The 17,430-nt window shown below is 41.5% G+C and overlaps 1 protein-coding gene across 2 annotated transcripts in view; it reads right to left on the minus strand.

The window, feature by feature from the left end:
• Window positions 1–17,430, minus strand: part of SLC35F3 (solute carrier family 35 member F3) — a 196,455-nt gene that overhangs the window by 47,950 nt on the left and 131,075 nt on the right. For both annotated transcript variants that reach the window (XM_026117307.2, XM_064509244.1), the window contains one exon: window positions 11,430–11,754. In XM_026117307.2, the coding sequence (XP_025973092.2) occupies window positions 11,430–11,754 (325 nt within the window). The remainder of the gene's footprint in view (window positions 1–11,429; window positions 11,755–17,430) is intronic.

The raw sequence follows: 17,430 nt of genomic DNA on the forward strand, positions 1-17,430 counted from the left end.
GAGACAGGTCTGTTAACACATGAAATAGCTGTTGCTGATATGATTAAATCTTCAGTAGATATTTCCAAGTTACTAGTTTGGATTCCTATAATTTGGAAGACTTTGTGTCTGTTGTGCCTTGCTCTTGGCATCTCGCACGTTAAGAATATGTATCTAGTCACACAGTTCTTAAGATTAGCTGTAATACACTAAGCAAGCTGTCATTTGGAATAATATACAATATACTGATCTAGCTAAGTTTTTAGAAGAAGATGTGGTGTTGCTACACAAACTATTGTTTGTATGTTGCCCAACAGTTAGTTTTAAGTTTTGACAGAGCTCATGCAATCTGCTCCCATAACAGGCTGCATGTGCCTCAACAACTCCTACTTCCAAGCATGCACTAATCACTTTTTCAGGATGTTGTCATTTTTCACACTCCTGACAGCTCAGTTACACACTGTTTAAAAAAACACCTCCCTTGGTCTGAACATCTCACTCATTCTGTTTAATGCCATCTAGTCCTTACTTCACCTTTTCCATGCCATACATGATTTAATGGCCCTTTTTCATATTCCCTTATGGTTACCCCTTCTACAGGATGAAGAATGCAACTGTGCTATAAAGGCCATGTAGAATTTGGTAAGGCTGAAAGTAACAGCATTACAGAAATCACTTGGAACTACAGAAGAGCATGGCTTTGCTACATGATTGCTGAAGTTGTTTGAAAAATCCATGAAATCAATATAGCTCTTTGTTTAATGCTGTAAGACTTTCAGAGGGTTGGCCTTAATTGCTAAAAATTTCATGATCAGGTGTAGATCTGTAGGTACATCAATGGAAGGGAGATGACAATTTGAGATCTTCTGAGGTCCCCTCCAACCTGAATTGTTCTATGATTCTATGACTTGGTGTTCAGCATATCATGGTGAGATGATCTGACAACAGCAACCAGTTGTTAGATAGTGAAAATAACAGACAGCATTAATGCCGGAGCTTCCTTTTTATGCAAGGTGTTATTAAGAGGTATTGAAAGTAGAGGTGCAATTCTGGCCTATTTTCTAATGTGCTATTTAACAGGACAGCTGTATAATTTTCATAATGATCCATAGTTGGAAATGCATATGCATTCCAGCTGAATGCATAAAAAGACAGACTAGTCAAGAAAGCTGTAGTTTCAATGCAAAAAATGCATGATCCAGTTCTCATTTGGCCTGGGTGGCCTGTCCTACAGATATAGTGAAGAGACTTAAGGCAAAAACCAGTATTCTGGTTAAGTAAAACATTTGTTAGATGTGATGCAAGGACAAACACCAGACATCTTATAAGAATGAGGTTCTACTGTAGTGAATGGATGTGTGCTTACACCATTCACGGCTGCCCTGTCTTAGCAACATACTACAGAAAGGTTAACACTGCTCTGTCACTGAAGGGGCATTCACAATGACTTGAGGTGCCTGGGCTTTAACATATGTTTCTGATGAAAGAAACTGGGGGTGTAATCACTCATTTAGACTTCCAGGGGCCCATTCACCTAATGGGAGCCTTAGCTTTTTACTAAGTAAAAGATTTTCAAAGATACAACGGAAATGTTACAGCATTCTCTACACATTTGCAAAATAAGCGGCTTAAGCAAATAAGCAAGCAAACATCCAACTCTAAAGAGAAGGAATGTGATTCAGAAATCAAACTACAAGCAACCAAAGCCAACTTCACAGAAACCTCATTTAAGAGAGGGAAATAAAGCAAATGATAAAGCTAAAGGCAAATGTTTCAGATAGAGTATGTGGGAAAGAGTTCTGTCAGAAATATGGGAAAGAGGTAACGGATAAGAAAGCCACAGTGAACTTGATCATTACAGGCTTGCTGAGTATAAGAGGCCCAAATGACATGGTAATGACCCTAAGGGCATAAAGTGAATGAAGCTATTTCCTTCAGACTCACCGAGTTTTAGCTGATGCCACAGATGGACAAACAGATCACCACAAAGGTTGTTCCCTTTTCTTAGCTAAACTGAAGAGAAGCAATCTTCACTAACTGCCTTCTCAAGCAGGCAAATCAGGTAACAAAACCACATTTTGCTTGTTTTTGCCATTTTGGATGGCATTTTGGATGATTCTCTGACAGAAAACTACCATTTTGAAAAGCGTGTTAGTGCTGGAAACATGGGAATGGCTGTAGATCTTAGCAAGTACATATATGAATACATCTGCCCATTGGCTCATATCTTACTATTGTTTCCCTCCAAAAATCTACTGATGTTCACAGGCAATATTAAATAACTGCTTAGCAGGATTTTCCAATTTACAACACCCTGTTCATACATCTGTGCTTCTGCCAACCTTCATCGTTGGCTATTTCTTCCCTTTTACTAGCTATAGCTCTGATTAACAAACACGGGTGGTCAGCTCTCTCGGATCCTGATTGAACAGGATCTTTAGTCAGGTACTTGTGCATTTATGAGGCTGTCTTTTAATACAACCAGAAATAATTCTGGGAACTCTGGACTCAGTCCATAGCCACTAGGCAGCTGGACAAAAAGGTTTTTTCCACTTCTGTAGTACTGCCAGCCTCAAACACTTCTTACTGTATCATCTGTCTTTATTGAGAGCTGTTAATTACAGCTACAAAGTCTGTTACCATACAGGCACCTTGCTGTTTAAAGCCATTTTAAAGGTAGCAGCCCTTAACATATTTTGAAACAGATCTGTGTGTCTGTGGAGGGGAAATAAACTTCCTTATCACTGCCTCCTAAGTTTTGTTGTTGTTTTTGCTGCTGCTGTAAACAGCATAGGAGAACCTGTCTAGGATAGCCCTCATTTAGTAAATCTGTGCACTGGGTGTCAAGATACTTGATGAGATGACTAAGGTAAAACATTTGTGGAAAAAGAGCAGCCGTGAACTCTGCCTTCTCTCATGCTATGATGCTTAGAAAAACAGCTTATCCATGCTCACTTAGCTTTCTGATTCTTTCCACACACAGTACACACAGTCCGTACTCTTTTCTAGGTCCCTTTTCTCCCCTCTGCCAATCATAAAGTGCAGTTACTTTTCTGTTTGTGCATATTGATCAAGCACTGGAGGCAGGGAATGGATGAGATGACCTCTGAGGTCCCTTCAGTCCTGCTTTCTTTGATTCTTTATTTTCAGTTATGCAGTATGGGTGGATTTGCTCATGAGGTCTCCTGAAAAAACCCCAGAGGCATAGAAGTTCAGCAGCTTGCTTTACTAACTAGAGGCAGAGCAAGTTAATGAAGTGCTATTAGCCTAAAGTTTAAACACCAACATAGATCATTCAGTGCTGGAAGACGTTACATTCTTTCAAGCAAGAACACCATTACGAAAAGACACTGTTTCGTCGCAGGTACACTCTCTTCAGATAACAAGAACAATTACTTCTGTTTCTAGTCCATGCCTCAAGTGCCACTGCCTCATACTAGGTATATAATATAGTTATTTTAGTGCATCATGTGGAACAGAGAGCATTTTTTATTCTACCATGAAAACTTAATTGGACAACAAGACAAAATTACAGGACACCATTTAATTTAATCATCCGTGGAATGGTTTTGCAAACCAGGCTCAAGGATAGTTAAAGAACCTGCGTTTCTTCTGATCAGGAGCACCTAGTTTCTATTCCCCATTAGCCCTCCAGAGGGCTACAAAAGCCAGAAGAGGCGATCCTCTCTGGAATAAGGATCTTCAAATTAGGAGGAAGCTTTTCACCAGACATGAACATTAAGCTCTTTTCACTACATCATGGTCTGAAATACAATGGGAATCTCAAAGTACATTCTCAAGAAACTGAGAGACTTATTTACAAAGGATTGGTTTCCTAAAAAGGAACCACAACAGTTTTCACACAGAGGCTAAGACATTAGCTCTCACAGAGAGTGTTAACTACCTGAATAGATTGAATTAACAAACTTTTGAAACAGAATTTTTAAGAAATCCTCTTAAGGGTGTTTCCAGGAGATGTAAAAAGCTGGGGGCAGGTTTAGAAAGGGAGGTAAGCATAGAAATGCCACTTTACATGACTGACACCCACAAGCAAGCTTCACATGGTGAGAGCTACCTCCACAGAAGTTAGGACTTGGGCATTAATTTTTGGGCACTCTACCAGCCACTGTCATCATCAGCCCTGATTTAGGTACCAAGCTCCCCTACTGGGCATATGTGGAACAGAAAAACTACCAGCCTGAACAGGGGTCAGGGAGAAGTTTTTTAAAACTTTCCAGTAGGAAACATCAAGAGTAGTGCCACCTCAAATGTGGTTAGGCATCTAATTCTGGGATGGGTAGAGGCCCCTCTCCATACTTGGGGTCCCCAGCTATGGATTTCCCTGAGCAAGATGTCTTCAATGCAATCAACTTTTCTTCCAATAGAGGGGAGAAAGTGAGACACCTACCACTAACAACTAGTTTGGTGAACAGACTTTCTCTCTCTTTCTCCTCAGCCTTTCTTACTTTTTACCTCACCAGTCTCCTCCCCAGGCCTCATCTTTTTGCATCTCCTCTGTAGGCATTTACCTTCCCCATGTGTTTTGTGAGGAACCTGGGCATTCAGCTCCAAGCTGGCAATGCTGCAATATGCATTGGGGCACTGAGGGGCCAGCTGAGGCAAATTTCCGTGCTAATCTAACCTGTGGTGATGTCTTCAGTGTGTAGAAAAGACTTATGTGAACAGGAAGATACTTCAGAAATACTCTGGAGCCTGAGGACTACATATTTTTGCAAGAACAAGCATATGGTGAGCACATTATAGACAGCTGGCTGAGAGAATTTTGTACCAGGAGCCACAGAGAACCAGAAACCATGACATTATCCATTAATTACCTGAGAGAATTCTCCCCAGGGAAAGAGCTGAATTGATGGCATATATGATAATTTGGCAATAATGCAGCATAGCTGTGCTAGGACCTTTAACAAAAGCAAAAATCTCAAGCGAGTGGTTAGCTGCTCCCTCCAGAACTTCTGTGGGGGTATGTGCTGTGATCCTTAGGACTCCTGGCCTGCTGAGATGCACAGCATCTTCACAAGGAAAGAGAGGGGCTCCCATGGTTTTCATCAGGAAGCAGTAATTTCTCAGCTCTGAGAAACTGAAGTTAACAACAGCATCTATCTGAGCAGGAAGCAAGGAAGCTAGACATCTGGCAATAGAGTCCCAGTGAGTCTTTCCAGCTGCAGAAACAGCATCCTTCTGGGTCATCCAAAAGGAGGCAGAAAATGGTCACAGAACTGGTGAAAAGCAAGATGGCACGAAAGTATGAGGGTTAGGCGGTTATCACAGTAAGGCTGGTGCACCTTCCTTTGCTTCCCAAGATGACAGCTGATAACAATTCTGTGATAACTTATACAAGTGAAGCCAAACAGCCATTTTTTTAAAGACATTTCTTTTTGCACAATGCATTTGCATTAGAAACCTGATATTCCCAAAGAAAATATACAACTGCTCATCCTTGTTATGGCTCCTATACTGGTGTAGGCCACACGATCAAGCAAAAAGTTTACCGATTTCAGTTTGGCTTCACCTTCAGCTGAGCTAAGCCCAAATGAATACTCCATGCCTGAACTTGACTCTATGCACAGCATGTAGGGCATCTGACAGATGCCCTTCAGCGCCTCCCTTACCACTAGCACCATGTTGTTCCATAAGAAAGCTTCACTACTACTGCTACTTAGTGCTTGTTAATAGTACAGTTTGGCCTTGTTTTCAGCTAAAAGCACTGGGAGAAAAGTGCAGATTCAGTGAAAACTATCTCAGAGGGGATACAGTTGCCCAAGAATGACACATGGCCAACAGTAGTTGAGATGCCTGTAGAAACAGATAACCAGAAGTTTGATAAACCATTTGCACAATGTATCAGTCATTCTTCTATAATAGCAAGCCCCAATCAGTTATGCAAGGCAACAGTATACTCATCTTCTTTTAATTAATTGCTTTGATCTCAAGCACAAAGATAAGTTCTGACAGACTGGTGTGGAGACCAAGCTGATTTAATTTAGAATTACTCCTGATTTGTATCTGTCTAACTCAAGTAAGAATCAGGGGCTGTATCTTTTTTCCCGAAGAAGCTAATGTTAACTTGAATTGTAAAACAATTTTATTTTGAGGAACACAAAGTAAATAAGTATTAGTTTCAGGCTGATATACTGAATTAGAAATAGAATTTATAAACTGAAAGTTTTTGAAAGGAAAAATATATGATGCTCCATTGGGTGATATTTGCTAAAACACTTGTATTCATCATGTCTGGATGTTTCTGTAGCTTATTTATGACTCTGGTAATACTGCATGCTCTGGTGGCAATGTTCCCACCTAAGTAGCAACATAATAAATCAGTAAGATGCCAAAAGTCAACAACACTGCAACATTTTATTGCTGTTGGATAAGAGAGACTCATGAATACAAAATGTTTAAAATCAATAGCGAAAGTATCCACTATTGCCAAATCAGGCTCTGACTGCATCCCTGCTTACAGTTTTGTCATGGTCAGGTGGTTACCAGCACCTGGGTGGCTGAGTTCCCTGACTGCTGCTGCAGAAGAGCACAGTGTTGATTCAGTAAGTGGCACTTTCATGTGAGTCAAGATGGGGATGCTGGGCTAGTGTCTCATCTCTTCCATGCAGGAATGTGCATGAAATATATTTAAAAATTGGCCCACATTCTCTTGGACATTACGTGAAGCTAAGGCACTGATCACTTCTGGCCACGGAAGATCTAAGTCTCAATTCTGAATCCCTATGTATATGCATCAAAAGTGACTCTTGTGAAGTTATTGTAGGTATATTAGAGTAAATGAGATTCACATTAGTCCTCTTCCATTGCTACCTCCAGTATTTTGTCTGAGTTCCAAAGAAAAAACTGTATTTCAGTGTCACCCTCAACTTTTTTCTTTCTTTTCAAAGAAATATCTTCAAATTCTGAAAGATTAGTGGCAGCTAATTCAGGGGCAGTACAGAGACTGATTCAGTGAAAAAGAACATGTCAAAAAATGTTCAAATGTGGATGTAGATCAGTCCCAGATACATGAGATGATTCTTTCTTTCATTCACCAGACACATCTGCTGTATTCATAGAACAGATTCCTTTAGCCCTATTGCAGTATGCAACAAAAATCATGATCTAAAAGATAAACAAACAGTCCTGCAAATCATTCTATAAAGTCCTCCTGTTTACTTGTCAGAAAACCATTAGATAAAACCATACCGTCAAAATAAGTAAGCATTCTGAGGAATTCTGCTGCTAATATGTGCACAGGATTCCCAGTTGTTCTCATGTTGGTATGCAAAGGGTGAATCTTTGTAAGAGCTGTGGTATGTTCTCTCCTGCCTAGAAATACGCAAAGCTAAATAATATCTTACAGAGATTTTAATTTCATCTTTCTTATAGCCAGGGAGTTTTAAGCTCCAGTGCTTTTAATTTGTGTTATCTCATAAATTAATAATATAAGTATGATGGAGGAGACCTCATCAGAATGAATGTGTCATTTTATAAAGTAGTTTGGAAGCAAAAAGTATGAAGACAAAATGAAGTACTCTTAAATGATCCATTAGGCCCATAAATCATTACATGTGTTATTTCTGGACTGGACAACGGTTTAAATTAATGTTAATCTAGTTACTGTAATTTTATTTTAATCTGGTGAGCACTCGAACAAGAAGTAAGAGAGCGGAGATAACCTTGGAGTGCTCTTCTGTGGCCTGTCAGAATTTTCTGAGTCACTTTACCAAGAACGCAGTCTTGCGTGACCTGTACATGGCCCATCATGGGACAAATTCTCCCTGATACACAGTTTATGCATAACTTTCAAATTTAATGGAGCTGCATAGGGAACCTAGAGTAGTTCGTACATGAACACACGTGTTTTGGTCTGCCTTGATTCATCACCAAAAGTACTGATCCAGTAGAGATTTTATTCTTTGTTATATTCTGCCTGGATACAATTTGGAAAAATCCAACATTTTCTCAATGGAATTATGAGTGACTCTCCCACCGTGCTGCAGACAAAACTGTTATTCTGCTTGAGCTTACATAGAAAGCTCCTTACCATGCACTAGGGTTGAATCAGAAATCCTTAATACTTTACATTATGGTCTAATACTCAAAATCTCATAAAGAAAATTAATAAACCTATTAATAAATGTAATGTGCCACTATAAGGTTTTGGTGCCAAATTTATTACCAATATATGTTTTATAAAATGGGGAAAAAACCTGTACAGCTTTAAACTGGTTTGTGACTGCAGCAGCTGTGCTCTTATGTGAGATTACAAAGCATACAAAAATTATATATATGGCATAGTAAGTCTCTGGTATAATACAATAGGAATTCAAAACCATATTAAGGTTTTTGGATGGTATATTTAACTAATCAAGGTAAGCATATATCTGTACAGGAGGACAGACTCCTTTTTCACTGTTATTACATTTTATGATCCCTCTTTTATATATTTTTTCCTAATGACTGTTGTTCTTTACATATCCTTTAACTGTAAAAGGTTTATAGCATCACAACATTTCCCAGCTAGCATTTGCCAAGCTCTCAACAGCTGCTATCAAAACCTTTAGGAAAAAAGGGAAGACAAGGGGATACTGGAATGTAAAACTATGCCAAAAATATGCTTTAAAAGATTTTGCAAACATTACCTCCTCAAAAGCCAGCAGGCCAAAAAGGAGCAGTGAGCACAGGTGGGGCCCAGCGGCGAGAGCGCTCCGCAGGAGAGGAGCCAGGCTCTGGGTGAGCTGCTTACCCTGAGAGCAAGAACAACACAGGGGCCTTCCTCCTCCCATGCTGGCTGGGTATGAAAGTGGCGGGGCAGTTGTGTTCCATAAGGAATGACCACCTCCAGGGATAGCTACGTGTGCCCAAAGCACGCCTGCTGGATCAGGCCCTGCAGAAGCTGTGCCCTGAGTCCGTGCCTCTATGAAGGCACTGCCGGGCCGCAGTGAGGGTAGGGGCTGAGCTGCCCACCCTGCTGAGGAGGAGACAGCTGTGCATGTGTTCTTGGGAACTCTGCTGCCAAAAAAATTTAAGTGTTATGGATTTTAGAAGCCTATGTAGTTAACACATGAGAATCGCTTCATTTACTACCTCACTAATGAGGTGACTTAGACATCTTAATTCCCCTTTATACTTTCCCATTTATTTATCTCCTTGCAAATTCCTGTCAGAGAGGTCAGATAATGTATAAAATATAGATGAGGATGGAGGATAAAATTAGAAGCAAGTGATTGAGCAAGTTTCTTGTTAGTTCCAGGTCAGAATTGTCTTACTTTAACCACTCAGAAGCCCATGCAAAACCTTCCTAACGTGTCCGACTGTGCCTAGTACAACCTTTCCTGAAGATAGTAATGCCTCACACAGAGCTGCAAAATCTCAACATATATACATATATGCATATATATATATGCATGTATGTAAATATACACACACATATATAAATATAGTTGTATGGAAAAAGAGGGAATGATTAAGAAGGGATTCTGGGATGCAATGCTTGTGTGTTCTGACATGTGCATGTGAAATCTCAGTCATAATGGAGAATGCAGATGACCAATAATTCTTATTATGGTAAGTCTTAGCACAGCACCACTGAAAAGACGTGGTTTAGATACTGGACATGCTGAGGCAGACTCTACACAAACACATACTAAGGGACAGTTCCCCCTCTGAAGGGCTGTGCCATCCAAAGGAACAGCGAGTGCAAAGGAATCAAAGGTTTGCACAGACTTGCTCAAAGGCACACACCAGATCTGTGGCAAAGCTAGGAAACAAAGCCAAGTCCTTACCCTGAGATGAATAAAAAAACATTGCAAATTAACCCTATTCAAGCTGCTACTCAGACACGCAAATGCATGTTATTTACTAAGCCCGCTGCAGGCTTATTTGTAGTGATGTCCCCCCCTACATCCCAAATAAGCTGTAGGACTTGCACCTGCTGCTCAGCTCAGTCATCATTTAATTAAATGGGAGACATAAAATTACCAGCCATATCAATTAACTGTAGCAATGAAGAGTATAATGCTCAGGTTTTAACTCCATGGATATGGTGAACCCCAACTGCTCACCCCAGAATTATCAGTATTTAAAACCCTATCTAAGGGAAGCTGGAAAGAAAAATACAAACCAAAGAAACTAAAAGGTAGTTGTTTTGGGCTAGCATTTGTTACTGCTTTTAGATTAAACTGTTGCTTTTTTTAACCTCCATATTTCTTTCATCTCTGAGGCACCCATATATGGGATTTACTATTTAGGAAACAACAAGTAGAAACTGAAGTCTGAAGTGCAAAGCAGGAAATGTGGTATCTTGTGGAAATTTCTTTAAAACTTCTGAGAACTGCTCTAGCTAGCACCTGCAATAAACAGTGAAATTCCTTTATCCACAGCCCGCTGATGATTTAGAAGATTAAGAAAATGTAACAATAGCTAAGCAGCACAGTTTTAATGTTTATAATCTCAACCCTCGTAATCCAAGGTATAGCATTTCATGAGTACCCAGATTTCCTCGATTTTTCCTTTCATGAGTTTCTGCCTTCCTGCTGCACAACGGGAAGCTGAGAATTGTGCACTTCTTGCTCTTCACTTCCTGAGCAACTTCATTAAGGGCCGTGAGTCCCGCTGTGTAACAGACGGGGAACATGTTGTTCTGTGCATAGCAGAGGCTCTCTGCTGTGGGACTTCTTGGGGGCTGATTCATCCCACCTGTCCCAGGCACCTCTCCCGTGCTAAAACTAGATGAGGTGAAGGAGCACTTGCCAGGCGCACTCTCGCAAGAAGCTAGAACATCCCCAGCCCCTCAAGGAAGTTGGGCACTCAGGGATTTTCACGAGAGGCTTTACGCTTCATAGGTTTAGGCTTGCTGTAAAAAAAAAAGGTGTACTGAAGACGAAATGCTGTCTTCAGTTACGACCATGCTTCCTCTCGGAAATAAACAAAATAGCTCAAGTATAACTGGGATCAGAGTCTGGCCTTAGATGTCAAGGGCATAATGCCAGGAAAATACCGTAATACCTGTCATTTGGCTATCCAAGGAACTGCACTAGTACCGATTTTGGAAAGGGCAGCTTTCTTAGCTTACTCAGAGATTGCCAAAGAAATCAGCTGTATGGTAGAGGAAGAACGCCATTAATAATAATAAAAAAAATGTTGGTCACAGAAGTTTGGACAGAAAGTTATTGAAAAGTAATGACAGAAAGTGCAGACCTTCATTAAATGACTTGTCTGGATTGGAAATAAACCTGGACTTCTTACTGTTTGAGTCAAATTGTATTAAGAGTAGTAACATACCACCTAGCAGACCGCACAGAATGAATTCAGAACACCCTTTAGCAACACTGAAGAGGAAAACAATTGCAAGTTTGTTTTAACAGACTGATCTGAGTAAAATGTCTGCTTAGAGGTACAGCAGCATGCAAGTGTCGCAGGAGAAAAAACAAAAGGTCTCATACCTGTATCTTTGCTTTGGAGACTGCTTCTCAGCTGACTTAAAAACATGTCCAAGATAATACAAAGGAAAGAATAAAAAGTTCCAGTTTGTTGCAAACCATGTTAGAGTGAAGGGTGCATCAAATTTCTTAAAGGTCAGTTTTGCAAGCTGGGTTGAACCTGACCAGGAGGAACAGACACCCAGGACCACAGCGACACCCCAGAAAAATTTCTTGAGTTGCGTCACGGAGCATTTCCAACAACAGCGGTTCACCCTTCCACTGCCTTCTGCCCCAGCTTGCATCTGTGCTTCTGCTGGGGCTGGAGACTCCCGGGAGCGCTCATCCCCTGCAGAGAGGAAAAAACAAGGCTTATAAAGAAGAACCGGGCAGCAGTTCAGTTTTCAAATCCTGGGTCCTTTTGAAGTCACGCGGAGCTTTACCGCAATGAAATACAGATCTTGCCACAAAATGTCATTCATTTTTAGATCATCACAAAGCATCCAACCCAACTGAAGCACAATTACAGTGTAAATAGTAATTATCACCTCTAGATTTAGGAGCCATTGGGCAAAATGGAAAGTGAAATTACATGTTGTTCTGACGTACATGCAAAGATGTAACAGACCACTCAAACTGATGCTGCTAGAATGTGCAAATGAATGCAAAATATGGCATTGAGTTTAGTAAAGCAGCAAAGAGGATTACAGCAACACTTGCAATTATTATTGTCTTACAAAATACAGAATTGGGCAGCTCATGCAACATGGTGTTTCTTTAAGAGGAGAGAGGGACAATGTATTTAATCTTGCAGCTAAGCATGATCACTGCAAAGTAAGCAGCATGATTAATGCTGAGCTTGGATCACCAGGCATACCAGTAATCTCTAGCAAAACTGCTCTTCTGAGGCTGTAACCGATTGGCAACAATTAGAGCAACCCATTGGTGCTCTGAAGAGCATCTCAGAGCAGGCAGCCCCAACTTCTCCTCGAGGCCTCCACCAACCACAACTCAGCACCTTGACTTCAGCTTTGCCCTGGCATAACTGAGCCAAGGACGTTGCTCGGAAAGCCCAGTTTCACATGCACCTTATTCCTGATTCCGGTGTCTGGGAGAGAGATCTGTACACAAAAATTCCTTCCTTATACTGATGGAAATCAGTAGTTTGAATGGGCAATATTTTAATACCTCTTATTTCATGTTAACCTAATTTTGTATTTGCACAAGCTAATACATTAGTAAAGAAAAGGTTTATGCCAGGGAGAGAACCAATTAATTATTTATTTCTTTACAAGTGAGAAATGTATGATCTAAGCTAACAGTACCATAAGTTTGTCCAGTAAAGCTGTATTTTATAACAGAAAAAATAACCCAATCATACTTAATACTCAGAATGGTTTCCAAAACTGCGGCCTCTATTTGGTGTCTTGGGATCAAAAAAGAGGCATACAGGAGTACAGCAGCAAAGGTATAAACATCCAGAGTTTTCTTGGTGTCTTTTTTTGAGTGGCTTTAAAGGAGGATGTGACTTTGCTGATCTCTTCACTTATTTCAGTTTTCAAGAGAAAACTGTGAGCAGCTTCCCACACAAATGGAGATGCACCAGCAGGCCAATGAATTATCCAAAGTTAACATGGCATTGTATTAGGCATACATTGAAAAGATTACAACCTATCTGCTGAAAGTTAGAAGTTGCTAGAAATAAAATAGAGCTGTCTGTGAAGCCTTAGTTTGTTCAAAATCACTTTAATACATTTTCTTTACATTGCTGAATGTAGCTAATGCTTCTTGCCTCATTCACTGCATAGACTGGTTAGAGTACAGCTTACAGAAAAATGGTACCTTTATTTCTCTTAACTTCACCAAGTAATGTGCAGCTGCCAGTGCTATGTTTACTGTCCGCCACACAAATCCTGCCATGATTACTGAATTTTCAAATTGCCCACAAGTTTTTCCAATGCACCTTGTCACCGTAACACCAAACACTTCGCACACCGCAACAAACTGCAGAGAATCAACAGGAATTAGGTAGCTGGACTTCTCTGAGAATCTGAGGCTTGAGGAACAGACCCACAAAACAATTTTTGTCATTTCCATCTAAGCAGCAGAAACCCTGCTCTCCCCCCAGATTTAGGAGCCAAAGCACCCAGTGGAAGTCACAGGAGTACACAAGCGGGAAGGAGACCCCAAGTCCTGGCATCCAAACCCCTGCTGTCACCTCCCCACAGTGACAGTGGGCTGCTCTTCTGGCATGCTTCCTGTGCAACCAAGGGCACATAAAAAGCAAATCCGTGAAAACCCAGGTGCCAAGTGAAGGGCCATCTCAGCTAGCCTATATGAAAGGCTTAGGACAGGGTTTGTGTCACTGTCTTAGTGCAAGGAAGTGCCTTCCTTCACTCACAGTTAACATCTCTGAAGGAATTCCCAAAGTTAGGCAAAAATCTGCCTTCTTCCAGAAGACAGTCAGAAGAATATCCTTCATTCCCTTCTTCTCTGCAGTTATTCCCCCAGGATGTCGGAAACGAGTATTTAATCCACTCCTGTTAAAGATATCTAACATGAGGGAACATGCCTTAAGCCACTAGGACCCAAGAGGGGTCCATGCTCTGAACCACAACATTGAAGCTGTAATGCTTTTCCTAAATTATGAACTGGCCACTGGGACAGCAAGATAACATGTCTGACCCTCTGGTCCAGTAGGTTATAGCACTCACTGAGAAGGTGGACACTATCACAGGTACACTGTCGGATCCATCAGACACTCAATAGAAAACAATGCAGTGTTTGGTGGACACCCTACAATGGACACTGTGGTGAGGATCTTCTCCCCACCAAGGGCTCAGGGCTGCTGTCCTGCTTTGCTTTATACTGTGCAAATACTCATGAGTCAGTCTGTTCACGTGGACAGCTCATGCGCAAATATCACTGCCTCTTATGTCTATTCCATGGCAATTATTCTCTATGAAATAAAGCAAATTTTACTGATGTTCTCAATAGTCCATAGGCAAAATGACTCATCCACATCCATTTAGCCTTGTGTTATATACACGAACAGAGATGTCTACCCTCTGCAAAGACAATACTGCATGTACCACTTTACTTCTGAAGTGATCTCACAGCTCAAGGCCTAAATTTCTAGGGATGTTCGTTCTTTAGTGACCTAACTTGCTTGCTGGATGGAGTATGAGCTTATCCCCGGCATGACGGGTCCCATGATGACGGACTGAGAGAGCCCTATGTTGTTTGGTAAAAATCATTGCCCTAGTGATTAAGAGTTATAAGCTGGGACTTTTTTAACTGTCCTACAGTGAAACTGCACTGTGTATGCATGATTTGCTGTGCTCACCACTGAAGGCTAGATGCCAAATGGGCATGGCCTTTCCCTGTGGATGCTGCACTGTCCTGGAGGAAGCCTGGGACTTATTCTGTCCCAAGAAGCTGGATTGCCTTTGGAAGTTGTGGTGGCTATAGGAAAGGATATGAACCCATGTGGTCCCATCCTCTCACTTACTGTTTGGGACTTTCCTGCCAGCTGACACGTGCAACACCCAGAGCTGTAGCTTTCCCTGTCTAGTCCCTATGCGACCATGAGGACTGTTCTCCTCACCCATGTCTCAGGTGCACGGATAGGGGTGACACCAAACCTGCACACAGATGAGAAGCTCCTTATTTTCTTTCCAACACTGCACAACGGACAGCTGGTACCAGACTCCAAATCAATTTAGGGATGGCAAAATTGCTTCCCAGAATGGATAAAGCAGGGCATTTAGGAATTCTATTTCTGGGTATCCTCCTCTAGAGTTTCAGTGGGCTTGTTCCTTTGCCCCTTGCAGCAGGCTGCTCTCTATGCTATGGCATCCCCCAAAAGAATAAACCAAGATGCTGAGATAAAGGAAAAATGCTTTATCTTTCTTTTACTAAATTTAGCTCTTCACTCTTCCTTTTGTTTGTTCATTCTCCTGTTTCATTAGTCCCAGCTGGAATCATTCCTCTCTCCCACTTAGCCCAGCCTCTCTCCCATGGTATTCAGAAGCAATGGAAGGAAATCACCTCCAGTGCTACTGCTAATGCCATGGCCCACGTGAATGCCCCTCAGAAAACCACCCTCCTTCTGCGTTCCTCCGTAAGGGGAACATTAAGGGTGAGACCCCTCTCAACTGACTTCAGGCACCTGCAGTAGACATCTACAAGTGAGCTCATCACCCCAGGCTCTCTGCTGAGTCCATGGAAACAAACTTATCCCTCCTAAGGTATATGCCTTAGATGAAGTGCCCTTGCTTGCTAACTATAGATGTTGCACTGGGTTAGAGGAAATCCACCCCAGTAGTGGTATCACCTTTAAAAAGCATGTCTAGACCACTTCAGAAGGCTTAAATATCCTGTGCACAGCTAGCCCATTAAAGACTCACCACAGGGTCACACTGTACCTCACTGTATAGGCTAAACATGTGATACTGACAGAAACTAAGGATGGCATTCATCTTAGCAGTTTGAGATATCTGCCTTGCAGACTTGTACATCTGAGACAGTCATTTACACTTTCTGCATAGTTAGTAGACAGAAAAAAGCACTTCCACAGCCCGACTTATCTCATCCTGAAGCAGATGATTAAAACAAGCCAGATGAATCACCCTCTCCAAGTGCCTGTTTCTCTCACCAGCTCTAAATAGTCTTGGCCGACAAGCTCAGAAGTAGGTGTCCCTACTGTAGGTGTCTGAAGCTGGGTGAGATGAGTCCTACCACTGCTGTCAGGAACCCAGACTAAAGTCACTGCAGACACTGGAGATAACATTGGTAGGCACAGAGGTGAGCCCCTCAACACAAACATATAGAGCTGTAATCAGTGAACTGCTTTAGCTGTTGCCAGCTAGTTAGCAAATGACTGAAAGAAGTATTACAAATGTGCAAGATGCCCTTGCCAATCCTTCAGAGCGAGAAAGTGACCCTCACAGACTAAGGTCCAGCCTATTACGGACTGAAACATGTGCCTAATGATGATGTACAATTCTACCAGCTTCCCCAGACTATGAATGTGCTTGAATGTAAGCACATTCTCATACAGCTTTTTAAATTAGGGCTTCTGAAAATAATTTTGACAAAAGGAAGAATCCTCACAGGTCTCACTGACAATGACAAATGAGCCATCCACAAGGCATTTGCATTTTGCCAGCCTCTCAAATGTTCTGTAGCTGCTTGGGCATTGCACAGAAGAAGTTTGTAAAGCTTGCAAGAAATGATATATGCTCATAATAAATAGGAGAGAGGAGCTGAGGCACACTCCTCTAAGAAACTGCCTGACCCTCAACGGTTAGAGCTCTAGGTACCTGTAACGTGCAGGGGGATCAGAACTAGACAAGATATTTTCTCACAGCCTTAACTGATGCATACCTTCCTCTTCATTAATTACAACAGGAAGAAAAAATTGGGAGACGATGAGTTCCAAAACAGTTACATAGCATTTATGACTGTACCTCAGAATACACATGTTGATTTCTGGTGACAACTTTCTGGACACAAAATGCTACTTGCCTCAGTACGAGACTCACAAACTCTTCAGAGCATTATTAACCCACTCCTCTCTACCACACTAACTATGCATTGTTTAGCTGCCCAGGATTTTTGAGCTAAGCTATTAAAAACAGCTGAGGCATCATTCTGTGAAGAGAAGATCAAGTACCAAATCCACAAAGTGGATTATGTCTCTAACTGCCACTGTAGTTGCCTAAATCTGAAATGTTAAAATTTATTCAGATATGTTGCCCAGTCATTTCCTTCACAGTTGGCCAGGTTAAAGAGGGAAGGAGTCATCTGTCACCTAGCAGATCATCCAGTAGCTAGGGCAGCTTTCTTATGCCATTGCCAATGATGGTCTCACTTTTTGCTGACCCTCCCTATAGCTCATCTTAAGGAACTGTAACATTTTATTTCAGAAACCAGCACTCTCCCTGTACCGACCCTTCCAACCCCTGCTGCACAGAATAGTAATGAGAACATGCACAGCCTAACTTCTGCATCAAGGAACATT

The sequence above is a fragment of the Dromaius novaehollandiae genome, chromosome 3, assembly GCF_036370855.1.
Source record: "Dromaius novaehollandiae isolate bDroNov1 chromosome 3, bDroNov1.hap1, whole genome shotgun sequence".
Classification (NCBI taxonomy): domain Eukaryota; kingdom Metazoa; phylum Chordata; class Aves; order Casuariiformes; family Dromaiidae; genus Dromaius; species Dromaius novaehollandiae.